Source organism: Nelumbo nucifera, chromosome 1 (genome assembly GCF_055504915.1).
Source record: "Nelumbo nucifera cultivar China Antique chromosome 1, China Antique-T2T, whole genome shotgun sequence".
NCBI classification, from domain to species: Eukaryota; Viridiplantae; Streptophyta; class Magnoliopsida; order Proteales; family Nelumbonaceae; genus Nelumbo; species Nelumbo nucifera.
The window spans coordinates 71,137,382-71,164,031 of NC_142649.1; the positions used below are offsets into that span (position 1 = coordinate 71,137,382).

General features: G+C 38.0%; 1 protein-coding gene across 1 annotated transcript in view; it reads right to left on the reverse strand.

Moving 5' to 3' along the window:
* LOC104612798 (NEDD8-activating enzyme E1 regulatory subunit AXR1-like) overlaps window positions 1-26,214 on the reverse strand; it is a 39,561-nt gene extending 13,347 nt beyond the window's left edge. The window contains exons 1-8 of the mRNA XM_010280376.3: window positions 26,056-26,214; window positions 25,139-25,311; window positions 24,882-25,045; window positions 10,663-10,773; window positions 8,796-8,875; window positions 8,546-8,696; window positions 8,361-8,454; window positions 3,895-3,983 (exon numbers count right to left, since the gene is read on the reverse strand). Coding sequence (XP_010278678.1) covers window positions 3,895-3,983; window positions 8,361-8,454; window positions 8,546-8,696; window positions 8,796-8,875; window positions 10,663-10,773; window positions 24,882-25,045; window positions 25,139-25,311; window positions 26,056-26,093 — 900 coding nt within the window. The 5' untranslated portion in view covers window positions 26,094-26,214. The remainder of the gene's footprint in view (window positions 1-3,894; window positions 3,984-8,360; window positions 8,455-8,545; window positions 8,697-8,795; window positions 8,876-10,662; window positions 10,774-24,881; window positions 25,046-25,138; window positions 25,312-26,055) is intronic.
* Window positions 26,215-26,650: the final 436 nt, after the last annotated feature.

The window sequence follows — 26,650 nt, forward strand, 5'->3', positions numbered from 1 at the left end:
GATTTGTCCAAGAGACCACCCAAACTCTCCTCACTCGTTTCTTGACTGGAAAATTGAATGCTTTATTTCAATTCGTAGCTCCTTAAATAGGAGATTACAAAAGAGAATTCCTTGTTGGATTCGGCTAGGCTAGGGTAATCCAACTCAAACTAAAACTCCTAATTTCCTACTTAAACTAAAACTCATAACTCTTACTTAAGAAGATAAAATAAGATAAGGATAAGATAAGGGATAAGGGATAAGATTAAGCTGACGGCGAGTTGGCGTGTCCAGATAAGGGTGGGCCCACCCCTATGAGCTGTCGTGTGGGCCCCGCTCTGCTGCTGCTGCCGGGTGTGTGCGCGCAGTGCGTGCGCGTGGCTCATGGTGCCGCTACCGTGCGGTGCCGGCGTGTGCACAGTGCGTGCTGCCGTGCAGTGCGCGTTGCTGCCTGGCGGTGCATGTTGCGCGCCATGGTGCCGCTTCCGTGCGGTGCCGGGCGTGTGCGTGCAGCGCTCTGTCGGGTGGTATGTGCCGCGCGCTGCCAGCCTGCTATGCGGCGCTGCCGGGCGGTGCGTGCTGCTAGGCGGCCCGCTGTGTGTGCTGCTGCCTATGATTGCGCTGCAGCGTGCTGCCGGGTGGCGTGTCCATAACAGAAATTTGAATGGGAAGGTTACTAAGCCGGATGAAACTGATGCCAAAGGTTATGCACAATGGAAGTTGGATAATGGGAAATTAGTTTCTTCGATACTCAGCTCAATTGTTTCTCATATCGTTGTACCCATGAGAAGGATGCATACAGCTTATGAGATGTATGCATACTTAAAGAAGGACCACCAATCCAACATGTCTAGACAATATTAGATTGAATAAGTTTTTGCCTACTGCTAGGGAGATAAGAAGACTCAGGAATATTATACCAGTTTCATTGACTTGCTGGAAGAATATGAGCTTGTCCATACAGACCCTTTGAATCCCATAAAATGTGTCAAGTATCTACAGCAACACTTTGAGAAGAGAAAGGTGAATCAATTCCTTATGAGACTTAGGCCCGAATATGAGATAACCAGGTCTAACATTCTGAATAGAAGAACTCTTCCAAACCTGGATTCAATTATTGGTGAACTGTTGAGGGAGGAGGCTAGACTCTTAACTGCTACAAGTTTTGATGAAAAATTAATCGACTTTGGGGCTGATACAGCTTTTGTTGTTCAAGGAAACAGAAATCTGGTGCTAAGGACTCCTCCAAAATAAAGAGTTACGAATGCAAGGGGTTTCATCACATTGCTTCTCATTGTAAGAAGAAGAAGAATGTTTGTACTTATTGTAAGAAGCATGGTCACATCATCCTAGATTGTCCCATTAGACCATCTAAAGGTGTCCAGAAGAAGAACCAACCATGTGCATATCTAGTGACTGAGGGCCAAACCACTAATACCTCCTCTTCCAAGGGTGAGGCTTCTACATCGTCTACATCTATGGATGAGGACAAAATTCGGCAACTGGTATCCTCTGCATTTTCTGCTATTGGCTTGGCTAGTGAGTTTTCTGGTTACTGTTATTCTCAATCTCATATTTGGATCATTGATTCTGGAGCAACTAATCACATGATAGGGGCTTACCCTGAACCCCTAGATAGCATTTCTAAAACCCATCATAGACATATCATTATTGCTAATGGTGAAAAATGAATATCATTGGTAGCAATGACATAGGGGTGGCAACGAGCCGAGCTTTTTAGAAGCTATTCGAGCTTGGCTAGTGAGGCTCACGAGCTTCTATATATAATATTTTTATTATTTTTATATATAATAATAATAACTAATTATTATAATTATTAATTTTTTAAATATCAAATAAAAAATAAAGTTTTGATATATAATTTTTTACTTTTATAAAGCATTTGACTCACAGTCAAGCTCGAACCAAGCTCAAGCTCGAGCTCGAGCCTCATACTGTCTTGGTGAGCCGAGCTCGAATAGCTAGCTATTTGTCTCGGCTAGACTTGAATCCACCCCTACAATGACATATCCCTTAAGTTGTCATCTACTGCCTCATTTCCTCTTACCAAAACCTTTCTTGTTCCTAACTTTACTACTAATCTGATTTCTGTTGACCAACTTGTTGATGAAGGATATACACTTACATTTTCTCATGATGGTTGTCTAATCCAGGACTGGTACACTGGGAAGGTGAAAGGGAAGGGGTGTAGGCTAGGCCATTTATTTGCATTGGAGTTCAAGAATTCTAAAGCACCAGCATCATCAACATATTTTTAATTCATCCACTTCTTAATCTTTTGTTAGGCAAAGAAATAACGTTTGGGATTTATGGCATAAACATTTAAGACAGTATACATAAAGCCTCCTCTGGGATACAGTGGTGATCCCTCCCTTGTTTGTTGGTTAAAGAAATCCTTATATGGTCTCAAACAAGCCCCCGGGGCCTGGTTTGAGAAGTTCTGAGATATTGTTGTTGGCTATCATCAGAGAGCCTCTAATCATTCTCTCTTCATCCGTCAAAGATCTCAAGGCATTACAATATTTTTGTTGTATGTAGATAATATATTGTTGACAGAGGATGATGAAGATGGAATTCAGGAACTCAAGTCTCTTCACAATTCATTTCATATAAAAGACTTGGGTTCTCTAACTTATTTCTTGGGGCTGAAAGCACACTGTAGCAACCGAGGTTACTTTGTTTGTCAGCACAAGTATGCATCTGATCTTGTTAAGCTTGCTGGTCTTACAGACACCAAACAGGTTGATACACCTCTGGAACTCAATGTCATGTTGTATAAATTAATGGGGTCTTGCTTCCTAATGCTACTCTATATCGACAACTGGTTGGCTCCTCATCTATCTCACAATGACTCGTCCAGACATTTCTCATACAGTAGTTAGTCAGTTTGTTTCAGTCCCACGTCAACCCCACATGACTGTTGTCCACCGGATCATCTGTTATGTTCGTGGCACTTTACCTCAGAGACTATTCTTTTCTTCTTCCTCTCCTATTCAGTTGAGGGCTTATGCTGATGCAGATTGGGCCGGTTACCCCGATACCAGACGGTCTACTAAAGGTGGTTTGTCTTTTTGGGTGACTCCCTTATCTCCTGGAAATGTAAGAAACAACAAATAGTTTCTAAATCATCTATAAAAGTCAAATATAGGGCTATGTCATCAGTATGCAGTGAGATTGTTTGGCTTCAATTTTTCCCTGCTGATCTTGGTGTTCACCTCCCTATGCCTATTCCTTTCTATGTTGATAACACCAGCACCATAAAGATTGCATCTAATCCAGTGTTCAATGAGAGAACCAAGCACATTGAGGTGGACTGTCACTTTATTAAAGACCTATTTCTTGCTAGCTCTATCTCTTTTCCATATATAAATTCCAACTTGCAAGTTGTTGATATACTTATGAAACCTATGACGAGATCTAGATATCTATATCTGTGGGCAAACTGATGCTTAAGTCTCAGCATCAGTTTGAGGGGGAGTGTGGAGACACTTGATGTACTGTAGTCCTATAGCCCCTGATGTACTATAGTCTTTGTCTTCCTTTTATCTTTCAACCCTCCAAGAGCCCTTTTTGTAATTATTCCTTTTTCACCTTTAGCCCTTCAAGGGCTCCTTTGTAAATACATATAATTAATATATATTTACTCTTTGTGGTGGGGGTCAATTCGTTCTATTAGACACCCCTGAAACCTTTGGTGTTCTCACAAACTGGAAGATTGAAAATTTCTACGTTTACCAAAAGTGTCTGCAATTTTACATTACCACATTGGGAACCAAAAATAATGAAATTTAATATTGGAAATTAGCAATGCACAATGTGGTCTGTTCAATTATCAAAATGAAGATCACCAGCAAGGTATCCATAGTATGCTTGATGATCATGGAGATTACCCACCTTTACAGCTGCAACCATAACCCAAAAATCTGATGAAGAAGAATCAACTTCAGCTGAACTATCTTCAATTATTTGGCGGAGTCTTGAACCTGCCATGCAAGCATCATATTCAGTTATTAGTTCATAAAAAGTATAGACACAAACAACACAGTTGTTTCTCACCATGAATTTTACAACTGAAACTGAACAGGAATTAGAATGCATCCTAGTAAATCAATTCCACTTGTCACTAGGCTTTCCTTTACTATTAGTACTTTTTTCTTTTGGAAGAAAGAGAAATTATTCAGTGATAGTCAATATTCTACTCAACTAAGACTTCATGGGGCTGGCTACATGAATCCCGTTTCACTATTCAATTCTGTGTAGTGTCATATCCCTAGGTTAAACTATGGCCCTCAAATCATTTCTAACTACTTAAACTTATGTCCATTTTGGCCTGCCCTAGTTCTACTAGACCCTTCAACTTGCAAATTGCAATACATCACTTCTTCTCACTGGTACTGTATATGGTCTTCTCTGAATGTGACCAAACCTAGTCTACTTTCCCACATTTTATCACCTATGGGGCCCACAATGTTCCAAGAATATATTCATTTTTGGTCCTATCTTTTCTAGCTTCCCCACTCATCCATCTCAACATTCATTTTTCTGCTTTACTATTTTTTGAAAATTTTATTTATTGACTGTCCAACTACGGGTGTAAGTGAGTCAAGCTACTCGAGCTCAACTCGCTGAATAGTTGGATTCGACTCACAGATGATCAAGTTTGACTCGAGGTCAAGTAGTTAATTGAGTTGAGATTTGAATTCATAATACTTGGATTGGATCAAGTGACTCACGAGCCTAATCGAGTATATCAGCAAAAGAGAATATTTTGTGTTATTATGTTATTTAATATTTTATGATTCATTTTACCTAGGGTTGCCTTTTTGCATTTGATTCATTCTCTGTTTCAACCTTCAAGCTACCACCACTTTCTATCCTCTATTCAAGTCCCAAGTTCAACTTTGGCTTGATGGCAATTGAGTCAATACTCAAGTATGTTGAGTATCTCATCGAATTCAAGTAGGAAAAAACAAAACTCAATCAAGTTCAAATTAAGATAAAGTAGCTAGTTTTTTAGTCGAGACAAGCTCAAGTAGTGTAATGTATCAAGTTGGCTCCACCCGATTATACCCCTACACCCTGCACCAAACAACTAGGAATGCAACTTGGATGCGCTGGATCAGGTTGGGGGTCAACCTTAGCCAAACCTTAAGACTTGGACTTCAGGTTCGGGTTTGGCTCAACTTGAGATCAAGTTTGAGTATACTAACCCAGAAAAGCTCAAGCTGAGCTTAAGCTTGGGGAAGGCTTGGTGATCAGGCTTAGGTGGGTTGCTCAAATTTGAAAGAGTTTTTTAATATGTTTTGCACATCCACCTTTCACTCGATTTTATAACCCAATTTAGATATGGAATGGATCAATACTATGCACAAATGCAATTAATAAAATATGCATATATATAAATTTTATACATATATCATTTTTTTATAAGTTATACATGCATATATCATTATCATCATCATCATCATCTATTCAGTGTCATATCCATTGTTAAATTATGGGCACTTAAATCACTTCGTACTACAACACCCAAGTCCTTTTTGGTCTGGCCCTAGCTCTTCTAGCCCCTTCAAGCTGTAAAGATGCATGTAACCAAACCACAGTAGTCTACTTTCTCTCATTTTATCACACTTATTGGAGCTACTCCTATGTTCCTTCATTTGACTTCATTTCTGACCCAATCTCCCACTTTTACCACTTATCCATTTAAAAATATACATTTCTGCCACACTCATTTTTTGAACACATTTCTATGCCATACATACATATATGCATATATATAATTAAAATTATGTTTGTATAAAATAAAATGTATGTGTTATTTGTACATGTTTGTGCATGAGTATAAGCTTAGGTTAATTATATACATGTTATGAATAACCAAATATACTCTAGGATGCATATGATAGTATAACTATGCAACATACATACATGTATACATATAACAAATACACAATATACACATCTACATGCATGTATGTCATACAATGCCAGCTGGGCTCAGGTTGGGTTTGGGCCACCCGAAGCATCAATCCAAGCCCAACCCAATTTATGTCAGACAAAAGTTTTTTTATCAGGCCCAGCCTAGAGCCCGAAAATTCAAGCCCAAACCATGCAAAAACTCAGGTTGGGCCAACGCAAGTTGCAGCCTGCAAACAACATTGCAGTCCTTATAACCATTTATAAATTTTCCTTTTAGCATGTTGTTTTCCCTATGACGAAGGACTCCAAATGCATCCCTTCAATCTTACCCATCCCAATCTAATTTTTGGACTCCAATCCTAATTTTACCCTGATTTTAATCCTATTACTGTTGAATTTAGGTTGCATATTTTCTATTTTAGTTATACTTGTTTTAAAACCTCTTTTTTCTAAAGTGTTTGTTCAATGTCTATAAATCTAATTTTGCATTTAGTTCCATTCTAGTTTCATCAGTTAAAACTATGTAATCAGAAAACAACAGTCAATTCATCAATAATTAGTGCAAACAAATAAGAGCCAAGTGCTGAGACATGGTGATTAAAAACTTTGATGTCTCTTCAACTGGTGCTCTAGCATTGGCCCTCAATATTAGTATATATTTTCTATACCAATATATAATAAGAATACTTATTATGTAGTTTATACCCCAAAGGGGGGAGAACCCCTGTACACAAGATGGGATTGGCTAGGATCTGGTATTATCCCCTTTTAGATCAATGGAATATCATGTCTAAATTTATCTTTGAAGCTGTTATTTAGGGGTATCTGGGTCTAAAGGAACTCCAGATTCTTTAATGATAGGCTGCATCCTCTACAGACTACCACTCATCCGATCATCACTAAGGTTACTGATTGGGTTGAGATAATAGAGTACATGGGGTTTCAAGTTGATTCTACCATTAGAGATTGGAAGATTACAAAGGCATCCCATACCCCACAAATGGAGATCACCAGGCCTTGTCCACCCATTAACAGCTGGGTGGGTTTTTTTACAAGTATGAACACCTGGGTGATTGATAGTTGCTCTTTGGAAAACCTGGAGACTAGGAGTAGATGGAATTGTCATGGACGGTAAAGCAACAATGGGGCTTTCCTGTTCAAGTTTCATGGACCATGTTAACACTGCCCCTTAGATTTTGGCCATCAAAACATTATGTGTTGATTAATTTTTCAGGTGATTACTATGTGAAGGAGATTTGAAGATGGCAATAGATTGGGAAACAGAGATTCTCCTGGTCTTAGAGATTTAAGATGAGATTCAAGAGTTTAGAGTCTTGAATATCTCAATCAGATGGATGTCAAGGTCAGCTACCTCAGAGGCTTACAGGCCTACAAGGGAAAGACTTGGGAACAATTTGCATTTGGAACCATCTTTGCAAGGAAATTTCATAATTTTATATGCACATGCAGCATATATATATATATATATATATAGAGAGAGAGAGAGAGAGATCAGTAACAGAAACATTTCATTAATGAAAAATGAGAGATAGGTACAAAGGCAGGGGGAAGATACTCTCTTAACTCCCCCAGAAGGCAAAAAAAAGAATTACATATAAGCCCAGAAAATTTGATTTCTTCCCACCCCTTGTTTGGCCAGTGCATCTGCAAAAGAATTAGCACACCTCTTGACCCATTGTAACCTCACTATCATATCCCTAGTCAACCATTTAAAGATTCTTTTTCATTTAGTAACTCCACATGCTGCTCTCCTCCTTTTGCAGCCAGTCTATTACCAATTTAGAGTCTCCCTCAATAACCAAACTTCTTATGTTAAGCTCCTTAGCCTTTTTGATGCCTTCCAAGACAGACATAATTTCAGCTCGGAGAGAACCTCATACCCCAATTAGGCCCGAAAACATAGCAATAATCTCGCCCTCCTCATGAGGAACATTCTTGTTAGGATCTGAACAAGCCACTTTCTTCCAATTGTTTAGCAGAGCTGATGTAGAAATTGTCTTCAAATAACTTCAAAGATTCCACTCATTCTATTACCCTTGTAGTGATTACTTCAATTATTGTCCCTCTATTTTTTGATAAATAAATTATTGTCCCTCTATTCCTTTCCTTATCGGCAAATATCCACGTGCATATTTCATATGGGTGAATTATTCTTCTGGGCTTTCTTAATGGACATTTGGACATCCATGAATATTTGAATTTTGACTAATCCACCCTTTTTCTAATTTCGGGATTGAACATTCTTGTACATTTTTTAAATCCTTCCATCTAATGAAATTTATTATTATCAATCAAAAAGAAATCATAATGACTATTACAGCTTTTAATCCATCATGATCAATATTCGGATACAATTTCCCATGGAAGCTTTAACTCAGTATAAAGTAATTCATGCTAGTCTGCAATTATATACTCACTAATTCCCCGAGGAGTAGAGACTTTGAATGAGGCCTCAATGGCTTCCTTGTAGTTTTCTTCATCAATATCAATCATTCTTGATTTCAGAAGATCCTAAAATGTTCAAATGCAAACAAAATCAAATAACCAAGCAGCTATAAAGAAAATAAACAAACAGGATAAAGAAGGAAGCAACTTTGAAAACCTTGAACTCCTTTTTCTCTTCTCTGGTTGATGGAAGACAACCACCATGTTTGTTTGCCCATTCCTCTGCCATCTTAACAAGGATGACAACATATGGTGTGTGTTTATGGATAACAGGATCTGTCGCATTCAAGTCAATTGATTCTGCAAACCTACAGTGAATTAATACATAATCAGAAACTTAAGATCAAGAAACGGAAAGCAGTGTATGTGCAGAAAGGTTAACAGGAGTAAAAGTAACAGAGAGACACCTCTGCAGTTCAGGCCAAGGATCGTTTAATCGGAGGTCATCAAGAAAATGATCAGGCTTTGACTCAATCACATCATGTTCCTGCCATGCAGAAGAAGCATTGGGAATTAATTTCCCTTGTTCACCTCAGTGAAGCTGTCCTTTGCAATAATGAGAAAGATAGAATGTTGTATACAAGAATTACCAAACAAAACATCAATAGAGAAGGAGATAATGCAGGATATAACAAATACTTCACATACAGGTAGAAAGTCAGCTCTTGCCGTTGATTTTTAACATTTTTACAAACAGTTCTTGTGAAGCCCATCATCCAAATGATTGCAACTACCAAAATGCATAGACATTTGACAAGATGACTCCCCAGGAAGCCCCATTTTCTACCCACCCCAAAACATGGAAATAACATTTCCTAATATGTAAAACATTTATACTTATCAAAAAAGGGGGAAATTACAGGGAGGTACCCTGAACTTGCGACAATGAAGTACCCTGTACTTTCAGAAATCAACACTCAAGTCCAAGACTGTTAACTAATGTTTCGCTGAGCAGTAAATTTACCAAAATGACCATTCTCGGTTTGAGTAGCTGAGAGAATAAAATTGCAAAATGACAGTAATGGACATGGTTAATGTGCAGATCGTTGTGTTGCTTCAACACATTCAACTCTGAGAAAGAAAATGGAAAAGAAAAAGGTCAAGAACTAGGATTTTAGAGACTCAATAAAAGAGAGGGCAAAACAGTGTCAGAAAATATAAAAAGGTTAGCTTTGGGACTGGATTTTAAATATTTCAAGGCACACATGACATCACATGCTCCACATGATTGACAGAATTCTAACACCTGGACTTGAGCGTTGAATTTTTAAAGTACAAGGTACATTGTTGTTGCAAGTGAAAGTTGAGACTCTTAAGTGCCACTACCCCCAAGTGCAGGGTACCTCCCTGCAAGGTCAAAGTATCAACACAATTAGGGATGCAAGCGGATCAGATGGTATTCAAATGGGGGTATCCAAATCTGATCTGATAATACAAATATTAGATCTGATCTAATCAGATCACACAAACGTTGATTCGAATCCAAATCCATTAAGGATGTCGAATATCTGAATCTAATCCGGACCGACTTAGTTTCTGAAAATTTTAATAAATTATTAAAAGGAAAAGAGAATAACAGTTTATATAAAGAAAAACAAAAAAAATGCCAGTATTTTTTTCAACTATTTCCATCATGTATATACATGCCTTTTGTCTTTTCATAAAAAATTACAAAAATGCAACATAAACATGTTTATAAATAAATAAATAACATATATATAGGATCTGATCAAATAAGGGGGTGGTCCAAATTTGATCTGATTTTTATTCGGATCCTATTATCTGATCTGAAAATCTGACAAGGGATATCCGAGTCCAACAAAATAGGATCGGGTTCGAATTCACATTGCACCCCTAGAAACGATACGCCTCATATCAAGCATTCGTATCATATCAGAAGGTGGTTGACACACCTTTTTCAAGGTTTTTCCCAAAAGTTTGCTTTTTAAATGTTAAAATAGCCATTTATCAAAAAAATGTTAAAACAGCCTTTAAATCGACCCCTTGGCATATTTTAGAAAAAGCATACGAGAACAAGGTTCAAAGTGTTGATACACCCCTTGTGGCATAACGGGGCATATCGATACTTTGAACCTTCTCTCCTTGTAATTTTCCCAAAGAAAAATTTACAACAATCATGGATATTATCATTAGAAATTACCAGCCAATAGATTTACTTTCCTCCAAAAAAAAAAAAAAAACAGGTTTACCTTTCCAGGAATACCAAAAAGTAGAGAAAAGAAATGTTCCAGTGCTTTACTTACATCACATTACCTTCAAACTGATTCGCACAAACCCAGTCAGGCCATATGAGCGTGCAAATATCAACATAACATTAGACTGCCTACAGATTCTATCCAGCTTCAGCATGGAAGTTTCCACCAGCTGATAACAAGACAAGAACTTAATGATCAAAAAAATGCAACAAAACATCATGGTAGAATCCAAATATATTGCAGGTAAAGAAAATAAAGGTAAAAAATGGTTTAAGGTTATAGGACATTTCATTAACAAAATAAACAACATGACTCAGAAGTTATGAAAAAAAGTCAACTGTGACAGATAATAAAAAAGCTACAATTAAGCCAAAGAGTAGATGTAAAAAATACCAAGTCAGAAGATTCTTAACAATATACTTGTACTCAAAAAGCTAGAACATACTACAATGCGACCTCTAGCAGATAATACCTTATCAAAACAAACTTCTATCAGACGTTTGGACTTATGGAACATGTAAATCAACCTTGTTCTAATATGCAAAATTTTAGCATCTATTTAGAGGCCCAATATATGCACACCAACCTTGTTAATATACAACATTTCAGCATCTGTAGAAGTCCCCATAACTTGGTCTTTTTTCAAGGCATGGGTTTATCAAGGATACCTTCTGAGCAAGCAAAAACTGACTTAAAGAAATACTGGTAAAGTGGTACCTCTAATTGGAAGCTACTATATACAAAATCATAAAGAATACTAATTGAAACAGGTTGATAAGCATTCCCCAGCCTTCTTCTATGAGATAGATTCAAAGAATTAAGAGAAGCATGGTGCAATTTAGGGAATGTTATTGTTCTCCCCACCATGTCAAGTCAACCAACAGCTACCTGAAGTATGCTTGGTGACTTGGTCCACTACAAAATCTCAGTAACTATATCAATATCATGAGAAAGCTTGTGTGTTCCATATTGGAATAAATTTTTTATAAATAAAAAAGACTTCTTATGAGAGCAACCTTGAGCAACTTTGAAAAACCTACTATTTATTTCTTTTCCATGAATCCCTGTCTCCCCAAAGGCTGCAATTAGCTTGATGTTTCCCTAACATTCAGCCACTTTTTTAACCTACAAGAAATTTTAATGCATGATTCACCCCCCCCAATGACTAATAGTAGCGGTGGGATCGATCTATATCAAGCTGGAAACAGACCAAAAAGCCTTCAGCTTGGTGATTTTGGCACTTGAACAAAATGTAACAATCAGTAGGGGATGGACATAATGTAGCAATGTTTCTAAAAATTAATAACAAAAAATAACAGATTTTATAGGCGGGAAAAGAGGACAGGAATATAGCATGCAAGTTGGGTGAACAATTAGGAAGAACTACTTAGAGGCTTGGGAAAGCCATGGAGTTTGAAATAGTGAAAGTATAATCTCTACTGTTCTAAGATGACTGCAGAAACTTCAAAACAGAAGCATTAAAGAAAAGAGGGTAACAGGTTAGAGAAGAAAGAGGAAATAAAAAGTATGGGAGATAAGTTTGCAATGGAGAAGAATGTAACAAATGAGTAAAACAAGCTTAACAAGTATCATGTAAATGGGTAAGATGAGGTTTTTCTTTGGCATCCAAATGAGAATATATAAATATAATGATTTACCCAACATCTGGTAACCTCATGCATGTTGTATCATTCTCCCTACACTTGAGGATATTTTAGAAGTTAGACTTGCTCAGAAACACCAGCCTTGTTTCCAGTTCTGATAATAACAACCCCCCAAATACACACAGAGGAAAATGAGTCAAAGAAAGAAAAAGGACACCCTGATCATTGCCAAAAACTGTATATTGTGGAAATTCTAGTAGCATATTAATATTGTAGAGTTTTGGGCTGATATAACATGTTTTTTATTTACATAGCATAGTTAGGGAGTTATTGGGCCTTAGGCCCATTAGTCTATGTTTTAAGTTAAGAGTATTCTTAAGTTCTCACAAGTAGCCGGCTTACTAAGGGCATACTTGTCTTTGTACTCTCTTTTATTTATGAGTATATAATCTAATGAAAGGGGCGGTCAGACCTAATTTTGAGCTTCTCCCATTCTCCTCTATCTCTCTTCTCTCTCTTTCTCAGCTGAAACTTTTTCTTCTTTCTTTTACAGTTTTTATATCAAAACAGGTTGTCCAAACTTTTCTACTTGGTATCAGAGCAAGTTTAGTAATTTCTTGAGCTGCTCCATCATGCAGCCTTAGATCGGCTGACTGCATGATAAGGTAAAGGGCTGATCGAAGACTTCAAGTAAGCCCAGTTTTTAGATTTTTTGGTGGAATTGCAATCCCTTGTAGCTGGTCTAAGGTTTTACACCAAAATCAGGAAGAACTGGAGAAAGGGGGAGAGTCCCGATTTAGTAGGACTCTTCAATTTTGACCTAGGAAGTGGCACTCTAGTTTTCTAGGGTTCCCTCAGGTTTTCTGAAGGGGCGGTTCAAGTCCCAGCCTTTTTGAAGGCCTCTAGAGGGAGCGACAGCCTCTTCTCTCTCATCTCCCGCTCCCATGGAAAAAGTAATCTTGGGAGAGAGGGGCTTCTAGGGTTCCAAGAGGGTGTTTGCAATTTCTAAAGAAGATAAATACCTTTCTTTTCATCTCAAAGTGATTTCCTAATCTATTATGGGAGTTATATGGAGTGCTATAGAGTTGAAAACAAATTTACAGGAGAAATGGGATCCAGGGGAGGAGGTGTTGGGGACCTCTTTGGGGCCGAAACCATCACTACAGTCGAGTTGGATGGTACAAACTACTTAGAATTGTCACAATCTATAAAGATGGCCATTAGTGCTCGTGGGAAATTGGGGTATGTCACCGTTGAGGAAAAGAAAACTGAAACTAACCATTCCCGGTGGGTACAGGAGAACTACATGGTGATGACTTGGGTGTGTAATTCCATGTTGCCCCATATAACTAAGAACTTTTTATGGGCTAACACAGCTAAGGAGATTTGGAATGGAGTAGCAGAAACCTATTCACAAAATGAGAATATTGCTAGAGCCTATCAATTGAGAAACCAAGTGATTGCTACTAGGCACGGAGATAAGTCTGTTGCTATTTATTTTTCAGCCCTCAAAACCTTATGGCAGAAGATAGATCATTTGGAGATTGTGGTTTGGGAAATTAGCAAAGATACAACAACTTATCAGAAGATGGTCGAAAAGAATAGGGTTTTTGAGTTTTTAGTAGGACTTAACTCTGAATATGATATTGCACGACAACGTATTCTTTCCCGAGACAGTGTAACTCTCTCTCAGGCATATGCCTCGGTGTTTGGAGAGGAGAGTAGGAGGAATGTGATGATGAAGAACCCAGGCCTTGAGCAGTCAGCTATGGTTAGCATAGTGAAGCCTAGCCGAGTGGGGACAAGGGTGGAAATGAACCGAGGAAGGAGGACAAAAGGGATATAATTTGTGACTACTGTAAGAAACCCAAACATACCAAAGATACCTGCTGGAAGCTTTACCCACACCTTGTACCAAGCCAGCTCAAAAATAAGAAGGGAAATGTGAATATGGTAGTGGTTGGTGAATTATCAAGGCCACCTATCAAGAAGTAGTCATTCTACCTCGTTTGCACACACAGGTAGTTCACATGCCACCTGCAAATTATGTATCCACTACGGGTAAGGTGGGACCTCCCTGGATTATAGACTGAGGAGCCTAAGAACATATGACCAACATTTCCACCATTTTCTCATCATACCACCTCTACTCTGGCAGAGAGAGTTTCCACAGCAGATGGATCACATGTTCCCATTGCTGGGAAAGGGTCTGTCAAGATAACTAATACCACTACCCTACCTTCTGTCCTTCATGTTCCTAGACTAAGCACTAATCTTTTATCTGTTAGTAGCTTGATAAAGAATTTGAACTGTTCTATGATTTTTTCCCCTGGTCATTGTGTTTTGCAGGATTTGGAATCAAAGATGACGATTGGGAATGGTCCTAAGGTGAATGGAATCTATCTTCTCGATGCACTTCCCAGTCATTAGAATCATCATTTTAGCAGGAGTATTGAGTCAAGAGTCAGTGGGTCAGGTTATGCTTTGGCATAATCGGTTAGGGCATTTGTCTTTTGCTTCTTTGCGTTTTTTGTTTCCTAAATTGTTTTTTTTTTATCAGCAAGAAAAATTTTTTAATTAAAACAGAGAAAATCGGTTACAATAGTTAAAGGTTGCAGAGAAGCATTAATCTACTCAACAACCTTGTTTCCTAAATTGTTTCAGTCTGTTAGTTTGTCCAGTTTGAAGTGTGAAGGCTGTCAACTTGGAAAGCATTGTAGGCATTCCTTTAAAGCACGTAATAAAAGATATTCTTTTGTTTTTTATATTGTTCATACAAATGTGTGAGGGTCGTACCATGTTTCCTCCATGGGTGGCTATCGGTATTTTCTTCTATTGTGAATGATTATTCTCGGTACTCTTGGATATATTTGATGAGATCTCATGATGAGGTTTCGTCTTTGGTTCAACAATTCCATTAAATGGTGCTGACACAATTTGGGGTACGAGTGAAAGTGTTTAGATCAGACAATTCTAGGAATACTTTGAAAAAAACCTGGCATCATACCTATTGGAGCATGGAGTTATCCATCAGAGCAGTTGTGCATACACTCCACAACATAATGGTGTAGCAGAAAGGAAGAATAGACATATTGTGGAAGTAGCAAGAAGCATGATGTTGAGCTCTATAGTTCCAATTCGTTTTTGGGGTGATGCAGTTCTTATAGCAGTGTTCTTGATTAACCGGGTGCCTTCTCGAGTTCTTGGATAAAACAATCCGTTTAGCCTTCTTTTTCCTGAGGGGGAAACATTCCAGATTCCTCTAAGGGTGTTTGGATGTTTATGCTTTGTCCATGTTCTCGGTCCTCACCGCTCAAAGCTGGATCCTAAGGCGAAGAAGTGTTTCTTCCTTGGGTATACAGAAAATCAGAAGGGGTATTATTGTTATGATCTAGTCTCCGAGAGCCAATATGTTATTATGGATGTCACCTTCTTTGAGTCCACACATTTTTTCTCGGGGGGGTTATTCTCATGGGAGTGTTTTGGAGAAGGAAATATTCCTGTCTCTCACTGTTTTACACACAACAATGCCTACGAGCACAGGGAGGTTGATTCCACAGTAGAGGAACCCACGTCACTCCTTATCGGCTCATCAGAGATTCCAAGTTCGACTGACACTAACCCAGGTATGCCTCTTGTTTACTCTTATGGTTTAGTTCCTATTGGTACTACCCCTGCTCCTAACACCATTGCAGATAACCTTGATCTCCCTATTGCATCTCACACTATCTTTCCTACAATGGATTATCCCCTTCCTACCGGGCCTTCCTTGACTCTATCTATACCCAGGAGTGTTAGTGAAGCTCTCTCCAAACCGGAGTGGAAGACAGCTATGCAGGAGGAAATGAAAGCATTGATTCAAAATCAGACATAGGAGATTGTGGATTTGTCTGATGGCAAGGAGACACTTGGATGCAGATAGGTTTATACAGTGAAGTACATGGCTGATGGGAGTATAAAAAGGTACAAGGCGAGGCTGGTTGCAAAAGGATATACTCAGACTTATGGCATAGATTACTTGGAAGCTTTTGCACTAGTGGCAAAGATGAGTTCAGTTCAGATTCTTCTATCACTAGCAGCTACATACTCTTGGCCACTCTTCCAACTTGATGTGAAGAATGCCTTTCTCAATGGGGACTTGCAGGAGGTGTATAGGGACCTTCTAGATGGCTTCTACAATAATGTGGAAAAAGGAAAAGTATGCAGCTTGAAGAAATCTCTATATGGTTTAAAGCAATCACCTAGAGCTTGGTTTAACAAATTTAGAAGTGCATTGGTTGTATTTGGCTATACTCAAAATCAATCTAATCATACTCTTTTTATGAAGAGGAGGGGGCCGCTAGTGTCAGCTTTGATAATGTATGTGGATGACATTGTAGGCACAGGAAATTATTTGAGTGAGATTGATACCCCAAAGAAGAATATGCACAAAGAGTTTAAGATTAAGGATCTTGGGGAGCTGAAGTACTTTTTGTGCATTGAAGTGGCAAGGTCCAAGCATGGGATTTTCATCTCACAAATAAAGTGTGTTCTAGATCTACTACAGGAGACAAGAAAACTTGGGGCAAGGACAGTTGATACACCTATTGGTCAGAACCATAGGATAAATGCTTCAGAGGGTGAACTAGTGAAGGATGTTGGTAGATATTAGAGGTTAGTGGAGTGGCTGTTATACTTATGCATGACACGACCAGACATCTCTTATGCAGTGAGTGTGGTGAGCCAATACATGCATGCCCCACGAGTTCAGCATTGGGAGGCTATTAATAGGATACCTTCCTATTTAAAGGGACACTTAGATAGATGTGTATTGTTTGTTGACCATGGACATGAAGGGATGGGAGATCCATCATATTGATGGCCGAACCCTGTAGGAAGGTTGGGCGAAATTTCAAAAATTTCTTTACTCCCATCCGGGAATCCTATTCCCAATTTAGAAAACTACATTTTCAAGGTTTGTTCTTGTAACCAAACCAGACCAAATCCAAAACCAAATTAAGGGAGGGATATACCTGATATGGAATACACGCAAGAATGCTCCTCCCAAAGGTGTTCATGCCCAAAGAGAGTACCAAATCCTCCCTCCACTGAATATGACACAGCTTAGGGTGAAGCAGAATCAGGAGGTAGTTCTTCAACAAAAACTAGTGATTCTTCAGCAAGAATCAAATGGGACAGTGAGCGCAGCTTCTAAATTGTTTCTTCTTGCAAAAAACAATATCAAGATCCAATCTTGATCGAATCCAAGAACTGGAGATCGAACAGGGTAGGGCGGCAAGAGCAGGAAGAAAAAGAGTAGAAGGCAAGAGCAGTTTAACTGTGTTGTCTTCTCTCTGTATTCAGCGTATGTGTCTTTGGAGGTTCGCCCTGCCCTCTTATTTAAAGCCTTAAAGAGAAAATTTCCTAATCCCATTAGGAGTTTCCTAATCCAAATCTTTTATTTGGATCTGGACTCTTTAAGTGACAAGGATAATCCCTTATCTTATCTACAGAGAAATATCAGCCTTCCTAATCAAATTAGGAGTTCCTTTAATCCAAATCTTTATTTGGATTTAGACTCTTTAAGTGGATAAGGATAATCCCTTATCTTATCTGCTGATCCAAATCCCAGATCCACCCCTATTTAATTAATCTAATTAACCCAGTTCGAAATGGGCTTTTAGGCCCATTAAACCTTCAGGTTCACTTCCACTTTAATGCTGGCTAGCTTGGCTCTCTTTGTATGGTGTGGGACCCTATCAATGATCTACACATCAGCCACATGGGTTCAACCTAGCCTTTGTTACAAGGCCTGCCGAATTCACTGTTGAATACAGTGAACCCATGATTCCATCACTATGGGCTCTTAAAGGTCTCAACATTTACACTAAATGGTCCTTGGGTCCGGCCATCTTATGAAGGCCCAAGGATTGTGGGCAGATGCTAGATTAGCCCATCAGGTATAATCCTCAATGGTCTTACACTTAACCTCTCAGCCCATAATGATCAAACACTGTCCGACAATAGAGGACCTCTCCTTCGGTTGCAAGGTGCAGTAATGCACATTCTACTCGCACGGATCCCGGGAGTTAAAACCTTTTGCGAACATTTTTTAACCATAATATATATATGTATATCTCTATATAAATATATTTTGCAAAAACAAATTTCAACGGTTGAAATCAATTGCCGGTAGTTTAGGTTTCCATTAGAGATAGTGCATCCCCGATCATTCACTTTGTCCGACAAAGGGGTTGATCCTATCACTATAATCACCCATTCGGATGAATTCTCGAACCGTCCCAACATACCCAGGTTTTGACCCCCTTTAAGGATCTCACTGATTGGCATATCAAAGACAGTCCAATCTGACACCTAGTGCAGTATCATAATTGAGTCTAGGGGTCAGGTGTAACATTCCAGTTTTGTCCATCCATCTTCAAGGTTTAGGGCAATACTGGAATTTTGGTCCGGTTCAGGGTTTCAAGAAAACTCACACTGCATGTACCCCAGGTCTTACCCTAGCAGCTGAGACAAGCCACCCCAACTAACTTGGTGGTACATCAGTATCAACCTTGGCAAAATAAATCTCCCCAGATTTATCCAACAGCTATGAAGATTCTAAACTAACACGAGTCTCATAAGTGTCCAATTTAAGGATATTACACAGAAACACACCATAATAACACGAATCAAATATGTACTTTATTCATTTACAATAAATGTCATAATGTACATCATGCTGATTGGAGTTAAGGGCATACACTGTCTAACAGGACAGTTGAAGTTAGAGGCTTACATAGATGTTGATTGGGCAGGATATCTAGATGACAGGAGATCTACATCAGGAGTTTGTACTCTTGTTGGAAGTAATTTAGTTTCATAAAAGAGTAAGAAATAAACAGTTGTGGCAAGGTCAAGTACAGAAACTGAATACAGAGCCATGGCACATAGTGTTGCAAAGCTCCTCTGGATACGTTCCTTGCTAGGGGAGATTGGAGTTGAAGCTGAAGAACCTATGATGGTATATTGTGACAACCAGGCAGCAATCAACATTGCCCACATCCCAGTTCAACATGATAGGATGAAGCATATAGAAGTGGATAAACGTTATAAGGGAAAAGGTGACATCCGGAGAAGTTTGCTTGCCATATGTTGCATCTGACTTGCATCTTGCTGATGTTCTTACAAAAGGAGTTGCAAGAAACAAGCTGAAGCATGATCTACGCAAGTTGGGAATGTGTGACATTTATTCCCAACTTGAGGAGGAGTGTTGAGTTTTGGGCTGATATAACATGTTTTTTATTTACATAGCATGGTTAGGAAGTTATTGGACCTTAGGCCCATTAGTTTATGTTTTAAGTTAAGAGTGTTTTTAAGTCCTCACAAGTAGGTGACTTACTAAGGGCATACTTGTCTTTGTACTCTCTTTTATTTATGAGTATATAATCTAATGAAAGGGGCGACCAGACCTAATTTTGAGCTTCTCTCATTTTCTTTATCTCTCTTCTCTCTCTTTCTCAGCTGAAACATTTTCTTCTCTTTCTTTTCTTCTTTCTTTTACAGTTTTTATATCAAAACAAGTTGTTGAAACTTTTCTACTAATATCATCCACCTATCATCTATAGCCATTTTTAGAGGTCGCCTCACCCAACACCAAGGTGTTTTTCATATTAGGCACTCACCCATATACATGTTATATTATTTTTTGAATGCAAATATGTATTAATCATTTTATTGGTTGGTTTTATTTTTTATCAGTAAACATGTGTTTTATTTAAATTTCATATTGGAAATAGTTTATACAACTTCACCCAACACCAAGATGTTTTTCATATTAGGCACTCACCCATATACACGTTATATTATTTTTTTGAATGCAAATATGTATTAATCATTTTATTGGTTGGTTTTATTTTTTATCAGTAAACATGTATTTTATTTAAATTTCAGATTGGAAATAGTTTATACAACTTGGTGATGGGACTGATGGTCTCTTTTTTCTTATCAACACTAATGGTCCCATTTAAGCACTCTTTTCTGTCCCTCATTTCAGTGCAGCCCAAAATAATTGTTGTCTCGTTGCCCCTTGTTTTGCTAGATAGTCAACTAGCCCATTTACACTCATTCAGACCCATTTGAATTCAGCCTCAACCTCCTTTGCAATCTTTTCCACTTCCCTAATCACATGTTTAAACATCCACAGGGTATGGTTGTTGTTTGCAGTCCAAGAAATGACCACTTTTGAGTCCCCTTCCACTTCAAATATGCCTGAACCCCATTTATTTAGCTAACTTCAAACTTTGTAGTAATGCCAAGAATTTAGTCTTCAGTGAACTCCTTTCAGAATTTTTTATTACTCCTCCAGTCCTCCTATACTTGATAGTCCTGGATTTCCAAGGGAGCTCCCATCAAAATTCAGTTTGATTTTATTGCCTTTTGGTAGTTTCCTCTCCAACCTTACTTTGTCTCTCACTCTCGAGGACTGTGCTACTTCAATCCAGGTTCTTAGAATGTCTGTGATTGAGAAGGCTTGAAAGTTGTCCAAGGATTTTACCCAGAGAGCTATTTTCACCTTGATGTTGTCAATAACTTCCTCTATTGTTCTACTTTTCTCTAAGAAAAACCTGTTATTCCTTTCTTCCTACACCACCCAGCAAATTGCTACCTTTGTTGCTTTCCACATTACCATCCCTCTTGTCTTTCGTTGTCTTAAGAATTCACGGTTGAAAAGTCTTGCCACATCTTAAGGGAGAGCCCACTTGCAGCCAAAGAGAATACAAAAGAATTCCCAAATTTGAAGCACAAAAGAACAAGATATTATTAAATGAGATAGGGCCTCACCACTTTCCTTACACAAAGAGCACACATGAGAAGAAAGGCAAGCATAAGCCTTCTTCAGCTCCAAACTATACCTGGAAGACAATCTATGAGGTATTACCAACCTTTCTTCAATTTATCAGATTTGATGTTGGATTTGGCAATAAAGTTTTATTCTGGGAAGACCTTTGGGTTGGGGATATGCCTCTTATGGTTAAATTCCCGAAACTCTACTCTTTATCAAACCTTAAAAACAAACTTGTTGCTAGGTTTGGTTTGCTCTTAACTTTGGTATCTCTTGGCATTTTGGGTTCAGAAGAGGGTTGAGGGAAAATGAATGTGAGTCTCTAGTGCTTTTAATCTCAACACTTGAGAGGGTCTACTTAGACTAATCTATAGCTGATAGTAGAGTTTGGTCCCCAACTCCTGATGGTTTATTTTCTTGTGCATCTTTCTTTGGTTTGCTCACTCATTCTGACCCTATGGGGGTGAACTTCCCTGTAAAAGAAATATGGTGTAAACCGATCCCTCCAAAAGTACAAGCTTTCTGTTGGGAAGTGTTCTTAGGAAAGGTAAACACTTACGATGTGCTACAGAAAAGGAGGCCAAATAAATGCCTCTCTCCTCAGGTGTGTGTCCTTTGTTTGGATTGTGGTGAACCCACCCCACCCCCCCCCCCCCCATTTACTTTTATCTTGCCCTTTGTTTCTGGTATTTGGAATGTTGCTTGTTCTCTCTTTGGATGCATATGGGCTCCCCCACTAGATGTGGTAAGCCTTTTTAGCCCCTCCTTCCTGAGACAATAGAATAAAAGAGGAAAATGCTTATGGGAGGCAGCAAGAGCAGCTATAGTATGGACTATATGGGAGGAAAGAAACCTAAGAATTTTCTCTGAAAAAAGTAAACCAAAGGAGGAAGTGATTGAAGCCATAAAAATCAGAACTGCACATTGGGTGAAGACCATGGAGCTATTCAAAAATTTCTCCACGAATGAGATTTTAAGAAGTTGGGTTGAAGTAGCACTAACCATGGTTTCAAATATCGCCAAATGTCGCCCGATATATGTCAATGTCGAGGCTCACCAACATGAAAATGGATGGTAATATAAAAATTACATTATGTCGGTCGACATTTCCTATATTTCGGAAATGTCAACCAAATCGGTCCAAATAACCAAAAAAATACAGTTTTTCCTATTATGTTGACAGGATGTCAACTAATGTACATTAAAAATATAATATATTAGTATATTATATTAATATAATAAAGTATATTAATAAAGATTATTCCATTAATAATTTCTATTTAATATTTCAAACAAAATATTTATAAAAAATAATTAACAAAATATAAAAACAAAAGAATAAATTAATTACTTTATAATATAAAACATAGAATATTTTTCAAGTAATAAAATATTAACCCGTTAGTATTTTTTAAAATATTTATTAAAATCAGAAAATGTTTATTAAATTTTATAATAAATCATATTCTACATTTAATATAAAAAATCAGAATAAATTTTATACTAAATCATAATTTATTATTAATTTAGTATTAAAAATCATAATAAATTCATTAAGTTTTATAAGAAATCAGAATTTATCATAATCTTAATACTACAGAAAGGAGAATCAGTTTATTAAATTTATAATAAAACATAATGTATTATAACTTTAATATTTAAAAAAATCAGAATAATTGTATTTCTATTTACTAGTGTGAAATAATTATATTAGAATTTATAATAAATCAGAATTAAAAATAGGAAAAGAAAATATCAGATAACCTTGTAAAAGCCTCAAAATGCATAATAAATTAGTAAGTCGTCATTTACTAATTTGTTATTGATCGTAGTCTCTTAGCTTTATATAATGGTTGGGAATAAGATAATAGTCTAGAAATATGTACTAATGCTTCTTTTATCATTTTGCAAAATATCTTTGCATATTTCCACGTATTTCATAATATTTCCACAATGTCTGTAATTTTTACAATATTTCCCCTCGACATTTCCGGCATATGTCCTATATTTTGGTAAGCGACATTTACATCGACATCGACATTTTAAACCTTGGCACTAACAGATGCACCCAAAGTAATTGTGAGTGAGGACTGGAAGCCACCGGCACTGAACAAACTAAAACTAAATTTTGATGGGAGTTCTTTTGGTAACCTAGGAAGGGTAGGCATAGGGGGTGTGATTAGAAATCATCAGGGTGTGGTGGTGACACTCTTCTCAGGACCAATAGGTATTGGTGACTCAATACAGGCTGAATCTCTAGCCCTACTTCAAGGTCTAAAGATGGTTGAGCAGATCGCAATAACAGGCTTAGAAATAGAAGGAGACTCACTACTGGTCATTTCTTGGGCTAAAAACACCACTTAAGTACCTTGGAAGCTCAAATTTATCTTCAGGGAACTTGACATACTTACAAGGAGGATCAACTCTCAGTTTGGTTGGGTCAAACGGAGCGCAAATGGAATGGTGAATACCCTAGCAAAACAAGGGGCAAATAGATCTACACTGTACTGGGCAGAACTATAACTATTTATTTGTGGGTGCAAATTAGATTAATGCTTTTCTGCTACCTATAACTTTTGTAACTGATTGTAACCTTTGCTACTTTATTAATAAAATTTCTTGTTGATAAATAAAAAGCATAAAGCCTTCTTCTCTGTAGCATATCACAAGTGTTTACCTTTCCAAGGAATATTTCCCAACAGAAGGCTTGAATTTTCGGCGGAATAGGCTTGCACCAAACTTCTTTCACAGGGAAATCCCCAATTAGGAGGTTGGGGGATGCAAGTACTCTAAAGAAAGAAGAGCAAGAGAAGAGACCATCTAAAGAGCCTACCCAAATTCTAGTGTCTTCTAACGACATGTCCAAGTGGTTTGCCCTAGTAGGTCCAGCAATTATTTTATTAGAATACACCATATTGTATGTTACCATTTTTATTAAGATAATTCTCTTTTATATTAAAGCTACAAAAGTTTCTTTGGGTTTGAGTTCCAATGCGAGAGTTGAGAAGAGAAGCCGAGGACTGAGAAGTTTCCATTGTTCAGTCTAAGTTGTCCAAGACCTCCAAGTAAGTTTCTTCTTTAACAAATATTTTTGGGATGAAACAAGAGCTCCGCCGCCTCCTCCTCCTTCTCCTCAAATCACACTAGTACTCCTATATTTTACTTTCTTACTTCAGGAAAAAAAAAACACTTTTGGGAACGAAACAGGGGCTTTGCCCCCTTCTTCTTCTTAAACCGGGGTTGTGCCCCAACTTTCTAAAATTTTCCTATATTTTTTTGCACTATTTTTTAATAATGTGCTTTTTTGAACGAAACAAGGGCTCTGTCCCTTTATTTTTCTCTCTTCCTTTTTGTTGCATTCACCATTTTTATTAGCCTGAAACAAGGCCTCTACCCCCTTAAACACAAACCAAGTTGTCCTCTTGGACAACTTATTTTTGAAATGAAACAGGGGCTCTGCCCCCTTATTTTTCTCTCTTTTTTAGCTGCACTCCCCCTTTTTCGTTGGCCTGAAACATGTAGATGTATATATGATGGCATTTTATGTTTTATTTGAATGATTTTATTGCCAATAGCTAGTATACAGCTATATTGGTTAGTATAAAAAATTAATAAAGTAGCTTAAAAGGGGTAGGAATACTTATTTTATAAATTTATACTTTCAAATTCCATAGCCTAGGCGCCCCATGGTCACCTAGGCTCGCCTAGGCACCTTGACAACTATGCCTATAGCTCAAGTAGGAATTCCTGTGGAGAGGCATGACTCATTAAGCAAAACATTTTTCAAGGCAAGTTCAGATTAACAAGAAGGATATGAACTCAAGCATTAACTACCATTAAGTTCATTACCTGAGTAGCAATAACTAAAGTAAACTGTGAAAAGAAAGAAGGATTTGTCTCGATCAGTGCCTCTGGGGACTCCTCCACAAATTTCGCCTTAACAGCATCATTTAGTTCCTGCAGGAAGGCACATACACATTTTGCCTTTGATTGCCCAATGCTTGATTCATCCACTGCACATGGAACAATATGGTTAGTAAAGAAAGATAAGTATTATATCACTCACCCCACCCCACACCCAAAGACTTCTTGAGAGATTAAAATACCCATGAAGTTATTCCCAAGGTCAGCAACTTCAACTTTGGAACCATCAATGACCGTTATACTTCCAATTCCACCAAGAACAAGGTTTTTTAATGTTTCAGAACCAGTAGGACCACAGTTAAGTAAACAAATGCTAGCATTCTCGAGGGCTGCCTGTCCTTGTTCTCCCCATATCCTGCAATTGCAATTAGAATAAACCGTGTAAAAGATGCAAGAGGAAACAACATTGAAACAGCTACCAAGGAAAATGCTCGGATACTTTTACTAATACTTCTACAAGAGTATGTCATACTTCTACAAGAGTATGTCATTCTGCATCATTGGACAGAACCACCGTTACATGTGTGCCTGTTTGGTTTACTAAAATCACACATTACAAATCAGAAAGGCTGTATCACACACCAAAGAAAAAGAAAAAGCTCTCTGAATTCTAAATTACGATAACCACCGATGGTCCAATACTTGGTTGAACGACTGCTAAAAGCTTTATTCACCACTAACCAACATTTGATTATCAAACTCTACTTAGCGTTTATTCCTTAGCAATATATACCATTGCAATGGTAAAAAAATGGAAATATTTGACTAATTCATGTAAGACGGGGGAGAAAGAGAGGGCGAGAGAGAGAAGTATATCGAGTCTTTGGAGGTATTCTAAAATCTCTTACAAGTTTCAGGGGTTGCTTTCGAGACCATAAGACAGCAGAAACCATTACAACTACAGACACCTTTGAACTAAATTCCATGTTTTCAAAGAGAAGATTAACCATCGTTTAAGAAGAAGCACGGAGGAAAAGCAAATGGATTTGGAAGTTGACTGAAAGCACCGCGGCTAGGGCAAGCGAAAACCATCGGAGAAATTGTACAATGCACAAGGGTATGGTGGTCATCTAATGAAAACGAGTGGTGGGGAAAGTACCTCAGCTGTCGATCGTATTTCGTCTTTGGCTCCGCCATGGATGGCTCGTACAAGAGAGTGCTGTTGAAGATGATGAAGGAAGTTTGAGCAGAGTATCTTTGTTTGCTAGCTTCGCTTTATAGCAACGCTAGAGACTGACGCAGTTAATTACTGGAATTTTACTCTTTTTCATGACTCGTAAGTCCTAAACCGGCCGCGAGTCCGCGAGGCCCGCAACTGGAAAAGCCGAGATGATGGCAAATTGGAAATGGGTAGTCGGATTTGGGTAAATGGGTAGTCGAATCTGGGTTATATGCATTTAGTGATAAACCTACTCAGATGTGATCTCCTGCCCACAAGAACTCCACCCACACTACCCCTGTGAATTGGGAATATCTCCCCTGCATAATATTATGCAGAGGATGAGATGTTCTCAATGTGTGGCTGCAATGGGTAAGAGATCCGGACTCTAAACTACTTGCAAAATGTGCTAACACATTCTCATACTTGATATCTTTTTTTTTTTTTTGACAAGTAAATCCATAATATATTAACAAAAAGAGCAGCTTACAAAGTTTTGAACATCGTCCACAATATGAGGATAAGCAGGTAACAA